Source organism: Hyperolius riggenbachi, chromosome 5, assembly GCF_040937935.1.
Source record: "Hyperolius riggenbachi isolate aHypRig1 chromosome 5, aHypRig1.pri, whole genome shotgun sequence".
NCBI classification, from domain to species: Eukaryota; Metazoa; Chordata; class Amphibia; order Anura; family Hyperoliidae; genus Hyperolius; species Hyperolius riggenbachi.
Window position 1 is genome coordinate 421,486,242 of NC_090650.1, and position 14,850 is coordinate 421,501,091.

General features: G+C 43.2%; 1 protein-coding gene across 2 annotated transcripts in view; it reads right to left on the bottom strand.

Moving 5' to 3' along the window:
• The window catches only part of ADCY8 (adenylate cyclase 8), a 383,431-nt gene extending 373,518 nt beyond the window's left edge, over positions 1–9,913 (bottom strand). For both annotated transcript variants that reach the window (XM_068238028.1, XM_068238027.1), the window contains exon 1: positions 7,975–9,913. In XM_068238028.1, the coding sequence (XP_068094129.1) occupies positions 7,975–8,895 (921 nt within the window). In that variant the 5' untranslated portion in view covers positions 8,896–9,913. The remainder of the gene's footprint in view (positions 1–7,974) is intronic.
• Positions 9,914–14,850: the final 4,937 nt, after the last annotated feature.

The window sequence follows — 14,850 nt, forward strand, 5'->3', positions numbered from 1 at the left end:
ACCCAGGTTTACCAGAAGAGCTCTACCGTATAATTACACCCCAGATTATCTTCATGTATGCTTAGCATGAGACTTGCCAACGCAAATCTTTTAATCATTTCCGACTCTTTTTAATAATGGATCATTTTGGAGTGTTGGTATGTCGAATCTACTTGTGCGTCACTTCAACCATGCCCTAATCTCATTAATGCCTAAATGTGTGGATAATTTATTTAGGAACAGTCTGAGTAAAATGCCAGAGAGGAGACCTTTGCTGTACAGGAATTACAAGTGTTAGTGTGTCCAGCAAGACATGCTGGGATCACGGGGAGACCCAACCAATCGTGTTCCTGGCAGGTGCTCTGCCAACAAATGATTACCTCAGTAATAGTACATCAGTGTACCCAGGAGGGTGAAATTATGCAGGAGGCGAGGGGAGCGACAGACTGACAGTACAGAGATAAAGACAGCCCGCTGTAACACACTGCGTGTCGGCAGCGCAACTGTGATTTATGGGGGATAGCAGAGCGCAGGGGGGGCTTAGGGGGGATTGAAATAGCAACAGAGGCTGGGCAGTATAGGCAGACCCAGCCTCTGTATGTGGATTGCATTGTCAGAACCCCACCTCGGGTTCTCTTTAAGTGCCAACATACTCCGTGGCACTGTACAGCGTAAGAAACAAAAACTGGGTACATAATAATACAGACAATGGTATACACAAAATATAGTCATTGGTACATAATACAGAATTAGTAGACATAGTAATTACAGTGAAAAATGTAACACGATGAACAAAATGTATAACAAATTAATTCCAAGACACAAAAGGGTGAGAGAACCCTGCTCTTGCCAGCTTACAATCTAAAGGAATGGTGGGGGGAGGACCAGAGGTGGGGGTAGTATACACTATGTATACCTAGAGGCAGTGAGTTTTTAGGTTATCTAGTAAGGAGTACAACTTGGCCAGGATAGGGGTAGGTGAAGGGGTATACTAGAAGGGGTTGCTTTACAACTAATGGGAAGCAAAAAAACATCAAACAAAAAACAGGAGAGGGAAGGCGCTGGGCCCTATAGAGCCTTCGAGCTCCTCTCAGTCCCCTCCTTCCAGCACTGTTACCCCCGGTAGCAATATTCAACTGATCGGTTGCTGCCGGAGGCTTCGTAAGTCTTTGGGAGCCTGAGTGCTCCAGAAGATGGGCGGCTCCATATTGCGCCAGCATGCGTTCACGCATGCGTAGTACAGAGCCGCTGGCCTTCGGGAGCACTCCGGCTCCCAAAGACCTCCAAAGCCTCCCACGGTGGCAGATTCAAATGGGGTGACAGCGCTGGAATGGGGGGACCGTCAGAGTAATGGGAAGGCTCTACAGGACCCAGAGCCTTCCCTCTCCTTAAAGTGAACCAGAGACGAAGCACCCTCATGTATTTCGCAATATATAACAGTGGGAACATTAGAGAAAAAACATACCCTGCTCTCTGTTTCATCCTTCACTGCTCAGCCTGCTTGTCAGCAGCCCTGATAAAATTCCCACTGAACATTCAGTCTGGCTTTGCTCAGGAATCATTATAGTTGAGTCTGTCTTCTCTGATGTCTTTTCAAGCCCAAGCCTGTCCCCTTCTGGCTCTGCTATAATGACTCAGCTATAATGATTCCTGAGCAAAGCCAGGCTGAATGCTCAGTTGGAGATTTTATCAGGGCTGCTAACAAGCAGGCTGAGCAGTGAAGAATGAAACTGAGAGCAGGGTAGGTGTTTTCTCTAATGTTCCCACTGATATATATGGTAAAATACATGAGAGTGCTTCACCTCTCGTTCACTTTAGGTAAGTATCTGTTTTCTTTTCTTTTTTCTTTTTTTTTTGTGGGTGGGTGGGTGGGGGGGGGGGGGGGGGGGTTCACTTCCCATTAGCTTTAATATGTGGCTGCTTGGAGAAAGGGAGGAAGGTATTTAACAAAGAAGAAACCTATGCTGGGGTAGTTACATTGCGCGGGGGATGGGGACGGGTGGAAGGTACATTAAGGGGGTAGATATTTGGACACAAAAGGGGGGATAGTATTCATTATAAGGGGGCTAAGCTAGGGAAAGTACATTAGGGTGGATCCCTGAACACGGAGAGAGAATCGTTTTAGCAAGGAGGCTATGTTGGTGACATTAAATGATCGGGATACTTGGACATCGAAAACATTGTTTACATGAAAGAGGAACTGTAGTGAAAATAATATAATGAATAAAATTGCAATTGTTTACAATATTCATTTATTGATTATTTACTCAGTGAGGGATATGCTGGTTGCTTGGCAGTTGGAAAAAGCTGTTATTTCCTCAATGCAACAAGGTTCACAGACAGGAAACAGTCAGAACCAGGGTCATGACATCACACAGTGGGAGGGGTTTCACCACAACTTCAACCACAGAGCCCCTGTGATGACCTATTTGAGAAAAGGAATAGATTTCTCATGGGAAAGGGGGTATCAGCTACTCATTGGTGTAAAAGTTCAATCCTGGGTTAAAGTTCATCTTAAAGATGGGGGAGCTATGCTGTGGAGGTTCCATTAGATGGGGAATGGGGTGGGGTTACATGAAAGGGGCGGATACTTGGATGTAGAGGGAGGATAGTTTTTACATTAAGAGGGGGGCAATTTTGGGGGCATTACACGACAAGGGATGGCTTGGATATGGAGAATAGTGTTTATTATTATGAAACCTTATTTATAAAGCACTAACAATAGATAAGGGAGACAATGCAATGTCAGAAAATAAAACTGGAAGATTTCAGCATACGCAGGCCATAACAGGATCATCCACTAGGCAACCTAGGCAGGTGCCTGGGGCCTAGTGGGTGTCAAGGAACCCACCTGCCACCTTCTATGACCTCTCTCCACTTTAGCTTACCAAAAAAACACAAAGGGGGCCCCAAATCTACGTGTTTGCCTAGAGTCACTGAGTCCATATGGCGGTGGAGAAGAGCACTCGGGTAGGAGGGCCCTGCCTAATAGCATCTCATTGACCACCTCTGCTCATCACACAACATAACCCAGAGTTATCACGAAAAGCCTCTTTCCAAGTTAAACTATCCTGTCTGCCCTGCCCAAATCCCCCACCAAACACTGCATACAACTAGGTGCCATTTATTCAAAGCACAAGCGCCAGAACTTTTTTATACTCATCAAGTAGAGAATAGGGATGAGATGCAAATACTTCCAAAATTATACACATTTTTATGAAAATATATGCAGCGTGAAAAAGGACCAATCAATTTAAACCTTAGTTTAAATCACAGGTGTAGAACTCCAGGCCTGGAGGGCCAGATCCATGCCAGTGTTTAGGATGGACTGAGAAAGAGAGGAATGTGTTCTACCTGATGGACCACATCTTTCCTGATTCAGACCCATCAATTCATTTGAGCTGTGTCAAAAACGTGTGACTTAGGAGTACTCATCAACAACAAGTTAAATAATCGTACTCAAAGCCAAGCCGCTGCAGCTAAAGCTAACAAAACTTTCGTACTCAATGCCAAGCCACAGCAGCTAAAGCTAACAAAATTTTGGGATGCATTAAAAGGGAAATAAAAACTCGAGATGCTAGCATAATATTGCCCCTGTTTAACTCTCTAGTAAGGCCACATCTGGAATATGGAATTCAGTTCTGGGCATCACATTACAAAAAAGATATTGCAGTTTTAGAGCAGGTGCAGAGACGAGCAACAAAATTGATACATGGGATGGAAGGTCTCGCTTACCAAGAAAGGTTAGATAAACTGGGTTTATTTAGTCTAGAGAAAAGACGCCTTAGAGGGGATCTAATTAACATGTATAAATACATCAGAGGGCAATATAATACCTTGGCGGATGAGCTTTTGTCCCTAGGCCTTCTCAGAGGACTAGAGGACATGATCTGCGCATGGAGAAAAACGTTTTAGCCATTTATTTAGGAAAGGGTTCTTTACAGTAAGAGTGATTAAGATGTGGAATGCATTGCCACAGGAAGTTGTTATGGCAAACTCTATACCTGCATTTAATGGGGGCTTAGATGCTTTCCTTGCGTTGAAAGACATCCATGGCTACAATTACTAGGTAATGCCTAATGATGTTGATCCAGGGATTTTATCTGATTGCCATCTGGAGTCAGGAAGGTATTTTTTCCCTTTTGGGGCTAAGTTGACCATGCCTTGTAAGGGTTATTCGCCTTCCTCTGGATCAACAGGGATATGTGAGGGAGCAGGCTGGTGTTGTACTTTGTTCTCTGGTTGAACTCGATGGACGTATGTCTTTTTTCAACCAAAATAACTTTGTAACTATGTACCTCAGCCTCGAAGGACTGCTTTGACATCCCTGGCTTAAATTGATTGGTCTATTTTCAAACTGCCTACATTTGCATAAAGATTTGCATGAATTTACATCAACTCGGAAGAATTCGCATCTCTTTGATCATCCCTAGTAGAGAAATATTTTAATGATTGTGCATAAATATGTTTTGTAGAAAAAACACTTTTCAGTTTTTGCTGAGGACATAATGCTCCAATTCATAAATTCTTGTTTCCGCCTTAGCGGCCTCCCACAGCCTGCTCACTCACTATCCTTCCCAGTCAGTCTAAAGTCACACCTCCCTATTAGAGTCTGACAGCGTGATAGGCTATTATTCAACAGGGGGCGTGGCTTCACCTGACAGAGCTATCACTCTCCCCCTGCATGGTCATGTGTCTAAAATGGGGAGTGGTTTAGACTAATAGGCGGGTGTGTGGCAGCTGTAGGTCGCTGAGATGAGGATCTAAAAACCGGCACAGAAATTCAATTTTCTATTCTTTTCTCCTTTTTTTTGCAAAGGCTATAATGATTATTTTTTTATTAAATGCATGTAGAATAACAATGCTTTAAATGACGGTAACAATGACACTGGACTTCGATTCTCCTTAGGGCAGGCACTAATGTGAACATGCTAAGCTAGATAACGATGCAATCTAGAGAACTGCAGAATACATTAGCGCAATACAAATGAATACATTAAATGAATGGCTCATCGTGTACATGCCAAATCAAGTCATTTGCTATTACTCTTCGCTCAATGAACTGCAAACAGGTTGACAAGTAACCTCACTCTATGTACTCGCTGCACTTACAGTCCATGTACATTAGGGAAACATTTCGACTGCTGAGTGACATTAGCCAGTAGAGGGAGCCAAAAGAAGCATTATTTTAATTGTTTTAAGAAAAATGGGAACCTTCAGCACTATGCTCTTTGGACAGCTCTCATTCATCTAAAAGACATAACCTCATTGCTATTGCTTATTTCAGAGCAAGAGGTCTTTCGGTTGGCCAGAGAAAAGTTATTTTTTTTAAAACGTGAGCTATCTGAATACGTTTTTCTTTAAGGGGATATTATTTTTCTGCAGAATGCAAGATTTAAAAATACATCCTATAGAATAACATATCAATAAAAAAAAATATGCTATTTCTCTTGAGAACATAAGTCGCAAAGCACTAAGGTTGGAACAATATTAATTTCGAGAGCACATCTAACCGTCATATGACAGCCTATCCTTTGCACAGCACCTGACAGCTGTATAGACACAGATAAATCTACGCAATTCTATATGATTCACCTTCCAATTCTTCAAAGGGGGCTAATGTCAACAATACAAGTATGGACAATAGATCAAACGATCGATTGCAATCTACCGACCCTGGACCTAACTTCAAGAACTCGACTACACAAAAAAATAAAACAAAAATAATGGATTAAGAAAAATTGCTACACAATATAGGTGTACATAAAAGGGGGGGCACCTCTCATTCATGTAAATAGAAACACCTGGGAAAAGAAAGAATATTTGTTCTAATTTATTTAACAAATAATCAAAATAATCATTAATATTTCAGACATATTAAGAATAGAGGATCATGGAAATCCAAGCATAGTTGAAGGCACTTAAGGCGTAAGCTAACCCACAAAAGGGTAAATTACGCCTTAAAGGTACCATAGCTCAACACGCCACCCTCCTCTTGCATAATCATTCCCTTGGGGGTGAGTCTGGGTAGAATCAGAAACTCGAAAAAGCTGAGATAAACATAGATAAACTCTGAAAGGATGCCCTAATATCCAGCTTCGTAAATGGGTATCCCTAAATCGGTCATTCATGACTCACATCAAAGAGAGAGAGAAGACCGATGAATACATCTATCTTTCCTTCTCAGTGTGGCTCTCAGACATTCCCCAGCATGCTGGTATGTAAAGGACACAGAACCCAATGTTGATGACGGTCGTTCCACCACCCAGCATTACATGCCTGCTGCCAGTGGGGTAACCGTTGGGTAGCGATGGTCAGCTTAATATTTTTGAGAACTGAGATGGTATTTTGTAAAGATAAACTTTGTCAGCTTCAGTTCCAATTTCAGAAAGGTTCTTCGTAGCTAAATCAAAACTGAGGTTGTGTCCCTTACATTAAAGTAAACCTGAGATGGGGCAAAAGGAAAAATGTATACATACCTGGGGTTTCCTCCAGCCCCTCCACTCTGATCGGTCCCTCACCATCCTTCTGTGCAGCCTGGATCCTCCGCAATTTGCCCCGGGAAAATCTTCCAGTCGGTGGATTACTGCGCATGGCCTGGCCACGCGCACGCTCCCGTTGTGCTCCTGTGGCCGAGAGCGTTCTAACCCTGCACAGTACTACTGCACAGGCGCAGAACGCTCCCAGACATGGGGAACGTGACAGGGGAAGGGGGTGCGCCGACTGGCACCGACTAGAGAATTTTACGTGGCCAATTGTGTAGGATGTAAGCAGCGAAGGGCAATGAGGGAGTGATCCGCATGGAGGGGGCTTGAGGAAGCCCCAGGTATGTATATATTTTTCCTTTTGTCCCATCTCAGGTACACTTTAAGCTGCGCTCAATTAAACAAAGGCTTTAATGTCCAACAAGATGACTAATGACAATGTGAAATTAAATGCTTTGTCAAATGAAGAAAAAAATTAATCACAGGGTGTTGAAGAGGGGGGGGGGGGGGCTGTATAGAGGACTCTCAGGAAACAGTAATTGAATTTTGCACAAGGGAGTTAGAGAAGAATTTCAGAACAATGCAATCTCTACGTTGAATCCAGACATTAATCTGCTGAAGGGCAAGACCCAACATCTTTGAGGACAAAGTCATATGTTCCTGGGAGATGAAGAAAGTGTTGATTATTTCTCTTCAGCACGCAATAATCTACTGCCCTTCTCACCTAGGCAAGATATGAGATGTTCATTGCAAGATTCAGTGAATTGTGATCAGATCAGGAGAACATTGGTTGTCCAGAGGTAGCTATATATCTATAGGTATATAGCCACCTTGAAAGACAACCAGAAGATCCCAGTGGAAGAATGGATCACTCGGATCGGAAGATCCCAGCTAGATGTTATTGTTTCACTGAGATCTGTAAAGAGCTTGTGGTCTCTCGACATAAACATATAAGCTTGACCTACACTCTAAAGATCGCCATCGACACGGAAGAGCGGTCAGCATCTCTGGCACGATCTGATTGCCCTAAAGGCATGCTGTACAGCGACAGTCTTACAAACTCTTCTCCCTTTTGTGCTATTGAGTGGGGAGGGGGCGTAATCAGCAGACACTCAAAGCACTAGTTGGGAAACACCACGCAAGGTTTTCCACCCAACATCACTTTGCCGATAAATCTTGCCAGTGTGCTCACAAACATAAGACCAAATAGCATGATCAAGTGGCATTTCACATCTGCAAATATATCCTGAAGTATCCTCAGACCTGACGATGTTTGCTCAGTGCATAACCTTAAAGACTTGACCACTGATAAAAAGAAAAAAAAACCTGCAGGGAATAAGAACTTCCAACCACCATCTTATGTCTATGGGCACTATAGAAGGTGCAAGCAACAATCATTAATAGCATCATGCACTGTTCCAGATCTTTGTCTGATTTCTGGATGTGCTCTAGATACACATAAGCCAAGAGGACAACATACATCAAACAACAACTTCTTGCACTTACTCACCTGATTTATGGAAGCCAACGTGAGTCTGCCATTTACCAACTGCATCACGATTTGTAGAAGGGAAGTTACCAATCCAGCCAAGATAGCCCAGGTAAGTGGTAATGGAAGCATGCTGTAGGTAGCAAAAAGAGTGAAGAGAACATAGCCAATACCGTCCCCTAGAAGGCCATATCCTAGACCAGCTGCCAGGATTTGGGTCGCCATGGCCAACCACGTCACAACTCCACTGAACTGGAGATACGTGTACGACGTTGTGTCCTTCCTGACAACTACTAAGGCACAGATCACCACCTCAATTCCAGTGAAAAAGCCCAACAAGATGCCTTTGATTGGGTCCATGGGTGCAGAAGCCAATGTGAGATGAAGTACTAGTAAGGTGAGTTTGGTCAGCACATCCAAGATATTCATCACCACTTCTGATTTGCGACGTTGACCTAGAAAATAGCGCTGGTAGAGCCTTTCTAGGTCTCTAGACTTGAAAGAATTCCTTAAAGTTGGAAATATGACCCCTCGATAGGTGTAGCCACAGTTCAAAAAGAAATCTGAATTGCTGGGGGCACAGTCCAGGTGAAGGAAGCCAAGGTCACTACTGGTCCTCTCTGGGAAGACTTTGGTGCCCCCATTATTGTGCTTATCCCCACTGGGTGTCTTTCCGAATTGCCTGCTGGCATTGTTTGTGTAGGCATCATCAGAAGAGTGCGTTTTAGCATTGCTTTGTTCGTTGATGAACCTTTGTTCAGTGATATGCCTCACCGCAGTCTGCCAAAGCAATCTCTTGGGTCTGGTGTTGCTATTTATGGTCGGGGTCTTGTTGATAGTGTAGAGTTCCTCGTTTGCACTAGAGCACCTCACCTCGGACAGTTCCATGGTAGATCTGTACAGCTCGTGTTGCTTTCTTCTGTGGAGTTTACTGAAAAACATCTGTGGTCATTTTAATAGCCAATCACATTGGCTGCAAAAAATCAAAAAAAAGAAAAAAAGGCGGCTAGCTCTTCTTCTGGTAATCGACAGTCAATAGTCCAGGTGACATTCTGGCTTGGGGTCCATAACCTCTTCATTAAACAGCAAAACCCATTTTGCCCTCTGCCCAGCAAGAGCAGGCACTAAGTCCATTCATCTTTAAATATTGTCGTCTGAAACCTCTGAAAGGTGACTCTGACATCCGGATTTGATTTCCAAAGCAACATCAGATCTCCTGAGACCCCAGCACGATCTTGGAATCAGACAAGGATGGGTCCACCAACGAGATGGACCATAGAGAACAACGAGGGCTCATGAGCATGCACCCACTGAGGGTCTACAGGGAATAGCAGTTCATGGACTGATCATCATCAAATTGACCTTGTTTCTACAGAAGGAGGCATGCATCATATTATCTACAAGAACATTTAAAAAAAATTAAAAATCATCAAGGTCTTTTCTAAGGTCATTAGGAAGGAGCAGGGGATGGGGGTAGGATGTGCAAGTGGGGGACCTGCCAGTGCAAATATTGGTGCATTCCAGTGCTGGGAAAGTTAGCCACAGGACTCTGGAGAAGACAGCCTTAGCAGTGCCAGCGGCTAGAGGTCGGTGCTCTATGGGCAGGGGGAGGGCGATGCATTGCAAGACCCCACAGACATCAGACCAGCATGCATCCAACTTCCCCTTCCGCAAAGATGCTGCTGCTGCCTCTTCTCGATCTTCTTCTGCTGCTGCTGCTGTCAGAGACCACCGGGGGGACCTCAGCCGAGGAGAGCATCGGATCTGCTGCAGAGATCAACTTCAGCCCCTGCTCGGATTACTTTCCTGGTGCGGAATCCAGCAATGCAGCGATCCCTGGCTGTGGGCAGACCCCATCCCCGGGCACAGGGCTGGCTGGAGGGATGGATGGAAGGAGGAGGGAGGGACGGAGCTGGTTCTCTCTCCCGTGCAGCTCGCTATTACAGATGAGAGCATTAGAGCCCAGCACAGAGGGGATTACAGGAGTAAAGACCTGCTGGAAGGGGGCGGAGCCTGGCTCTCAGCTGACACCCGCTGACGTCACACCTCCAGTCTATTACCTTCCCAGGCTGTGGCAAGTTCACGTGCACAATGCACAGAGCAGCCCTGAGCGTGGGATGTATGGGATCTATACCTATAGAGTGCATACATTGTGTACATGGGATCGTTACCTATAGAGTGTGTACAGTACATGAGATCGTTACCTATAGAGTGTGTACATGGGATCTATACCCATATAGCGCATACATCGTGTACATGGGATCCAGACCATACCTAAATAGTGCATACACTGTGCACATGCGATCCCTATCTTTAGTGCATATACCGTGTACATGGGATCCATACCTGTAGAGTGCATACACTGTGTACATGCAATGCATGGGATTCATACCTATATAGGGCATACACTGTGTACAAGCAATGCATGGGATCCACACCTATATAGTACATACACTGCTGTGTACATGGAATCCACACCTATATAGTACATACACCGTGTACATGCAATGCATGGGATCCATACCTATATAGGGCAGGGCATACACTGTGTACATGCAATGCATGGGATCCACACTTATATAGTACATACACTGTGTACAGGCAATGCATGAGATCTATACCTATATAGGGCATACACCGTGTACATGCAGTGCATGGGAACCACACCTATATAGGGCATACACCGTGTACATGCAGTGCATGGGATCCACACCTATATAGGGCATACACCGTGTACATGCAGTGCATGGGATCCACACCTATATAGGGCATACACCGTGTACATGCAGTGCATGGGATCCACACCTATATAGGGCATACACCGTGTACATGCAGTGCATGGGATCCACACATATATAGGGCATACACCGTGTACATGCAGTGCATGGGATCCACACCTATATAGGGCATACACCGTGTACATGCAGTGCATGGGATCCACACCTATATAGGGCATACACCGTGTACATGCAGTGCATGGGATCCGCAACTATATAGTACATATACCGAGTACATGGGATCCATACCTATATAGGGCATACACCGTGTACATGCAGTGCATGGGATCCGCAACTATATAGTACATATACCGAGTACATGGGATCCATACCTATATAGGGCATACACCGTGTACATGCAGTGCATGGGATCCACACCTATATAGGGCATACACCGTGTACATGCAGTGCATGGGATCCACACATATATAGGGCATACCCCGTGTACATGCAGTGCATGGGATCCACACCCATATAGTGCATACACCGTGTACATGCAGTGCATGGGATCCACACCTATATAGGGCATACACCGTGTACATGCAGTGCATGGGATCCGCAACTATATAGTACATATACCGAGTACATGGGATCCATACCTATATAGGGCATACACCGTGTACATGCAATGCATGGGATGCATACCTATGTAGTGCATACACAGTGTACTGTACACATGCAATGCATGGTATTCACACCTATATAGTGCATACACTGTGTACATGCAATGCATGGGACCCATACCTATATAGGGCATGCATTGTGTATATGCAATGCATGGGATTCATACCTCTATGGTTCATACATCCACCGTGTACATGCGATGCATAGGATACATACTTATATAGTGCATGCACTGTGTATATGCAATGCATGGGATCCATACCTATATAGTACATACATCCTGTACATGCAGTGTTTGGGATCTATACTTATATAGTGCATACATCCATGCAATACATAGTATCTACACACCTGTATGGTGCAGATATATTATTACCCACAGTGTATAAAGCAAGGATTTCCATCAATGCCAAAGGTTCTCTATATTTACTAGAGCAATTTTCACATTTCAGTGCTCCTTCCAGTCATTTACCAATAACCTAATCACTACTTATCACACCCAAATTATCTATATCTTGTTTTTATTCGCCACCAATTAGGCTTTCTTTGGGTGGTACTTTTTGCTAAAAATGATTTCATTCTATATGCATTTTTTCTAGCAACACAGCCTTCTAAACTTTACTACCTATCATGCAATGCTAGTCTTACAATACAGAAAACACATTATGCCCACTCAGGAACCTAGGCAATTTAGGCCTGTAACCAATCTAATTGCCTAATTCTGAACTAGGAGCTACTCATAACCATAACACCAGACCATATTTCCATAACCTGTCCTTGGTAACTCTCTACACAAACCATCACGCTCCCCATGCCAACCAGCAGCTGCTAGTGAGACTAAATTGCTGAACCAAAAGTCTAGGGTTACTGAGGTGCATTGGCCTAGGTGCAAATCAAGCAATTATTTCAAAATACACAGGCTAATATGCAATTAACTTTATCTCCTAGGTGATATTTCCATACCTTGTCAATAAAATGCCCTTTGACCAGTTGTCTGTTTTGTTACAATTTATCTACGCCCCACGGGAGGACTGTTCCCATTCCAGGGGTGTAGATATCCATACCTCACTGCAGTCGCCCGCTTGCTTTCTTGTTGTCGCCAGTTACTACAATGATCAGTGATTATTCACCGTTCAAAGGGCCTGTGATCAATGTTCCCTGGCATCAATGGCATACCAGTGGTCATTGACAAAATGAAAATGAAAGCACACATGCTAAACTTACTGTGTATTGTTCACAGCGCACAAAAATAAACGGGCGGGGGAGGGCATTCTAGTGGACAAAGAGTAAAATGACACCCCTAATACATTAAATTAAATAAAAATATGTAAATCCTCCATTACAATGAACCCATTACCTCCCCCACTCTCCCTTAGTTACCAAAATAACATTTGTATATTTGAAAAAAACTACATTTACAAAAAATACATAAATAGTTACCTTAGGGTCTCAACTTTTTTAATATGTAAGTCACAAGAGTATAGTACTGTTATTTTTGCAAATAAGGGCTTGTAATTAGTGATGGATGCAAAACTGAAAAATACACCTTTATTTCCAAATAAAATATTGTCACCATACATTGAACATTGTGCTAGGGACATGATTTAAAAGTTGTAATAGCCAGGACAGATGGGCGAATAAAAATGGGTGGGTTTTATCTACAGTAGCACATTTAATTTTAAAGCTATAATGGTCGAAAACGAATAAATAATGAATTTTTTCATTTTTTTCTCATTCACATTAATATGCAGTTAGAATCAAATAATTCTTAGCAAAATGTACCACCCAAAAAAAGCCCAATTCTATTGGCATATTTCAATACCCTTATCCCAGAAACCTTGTATCACCGAACAATTCCAGATACAGTTTGCTTATCACTGCACTAGACAATTCACTACACACGACACTGTACACTACACTACACTGCGCTACACACTAGACTATACACTACACACTAGACTATACACTACACACTAGACTATACACTACACACTAGACTATACACTGCACTACACTACACACTAGACACTACTCTACACACTAGACTATACAATAAACTGCACTAAACTACACACTGGACTATTCACTGCACTGCACTACCACTAGACTATACACTAGACACTATACTACACTCACACTAGACTATACACTACACACTAGACGGTACACTACACTACACTGCACTACACACTAGACCAGGCATGGGCAAACTCGGCCCTCCAGCTGTTACGGAACTACAAGTCCCACAATGCATTTGCCTTTATGACTTCATGACTGTGGCTGTCAGATTCCTGCAATGCATTGTGGGAGTTGTAGTTCCTTAACAGCTGGAGGGCCAAGTGTGCCCATGCCTGCACTAGACTATACACTACACACTAGACTATACACTGCACTGCACTACACTACACATTAGACTATACACTACACACTAGACTATACACTACACACTAGACACTACACTACACACTAGACTATACACTACACACTAGACACTACACTACACACTAGACTATACACTACACACTAGACTATACACTGCACTACACTACACACTAGACTATACACTACACACTAGACTATACACTGCACTACACTACATTCTAGACTATACACTATACACTAGACTATACACTGCACTACACTACACACTATACTATACACTACACACTAGACTATACACTGCACTACACTACACACTAGACTATACACTACACACTAGACTATACACTGCACTACACTACCCACTAGACTATACACTACACACTAGACTATACACTACACACTAGACTATACACTGCACTACACTACACACTAGACTATACACGACACACTAGACTATACACTGCACTACACTACACACTAGACTATACACTACACACTAGACTATACACTACACATTAGACTATACAATACACTGCATTAAACTACACACTAGAGTAGACTATACACTACACACTAGACTATACAATACACTGCAATAAACTACACACTAGACTATACACTGCACTGCACTACACACTAGACTATACACTAGACAATACACTACACACTAGACTATACACTGCACTACACTACACACTAGACTATACACTACACACTAGACACTACACTACACACTAGACTATACAATACACTGCATTAAACTACACACTAGACTATACACTACACACTAGACTATACACTACACACTAGACTATACACTACACACTAGACTATACACTACACTACACACTAGACTATACACTACACACTAGACACTACACTACACACTAGACTATACAATACACTGCATTAAACTACACACTAGACTATACACCGCACTGCACTACACACTAGACTATACACTGCACTACACTACACACTAGACTATACACTGCACTACACTACACACTAGACTATACACTACACACTAGACACTACACTACACACTAGACTATACAATCAGGGGCGCCTTTACCTACTGACCACCCAGGCAGCGGCTTGGAGCGGCTTTGAT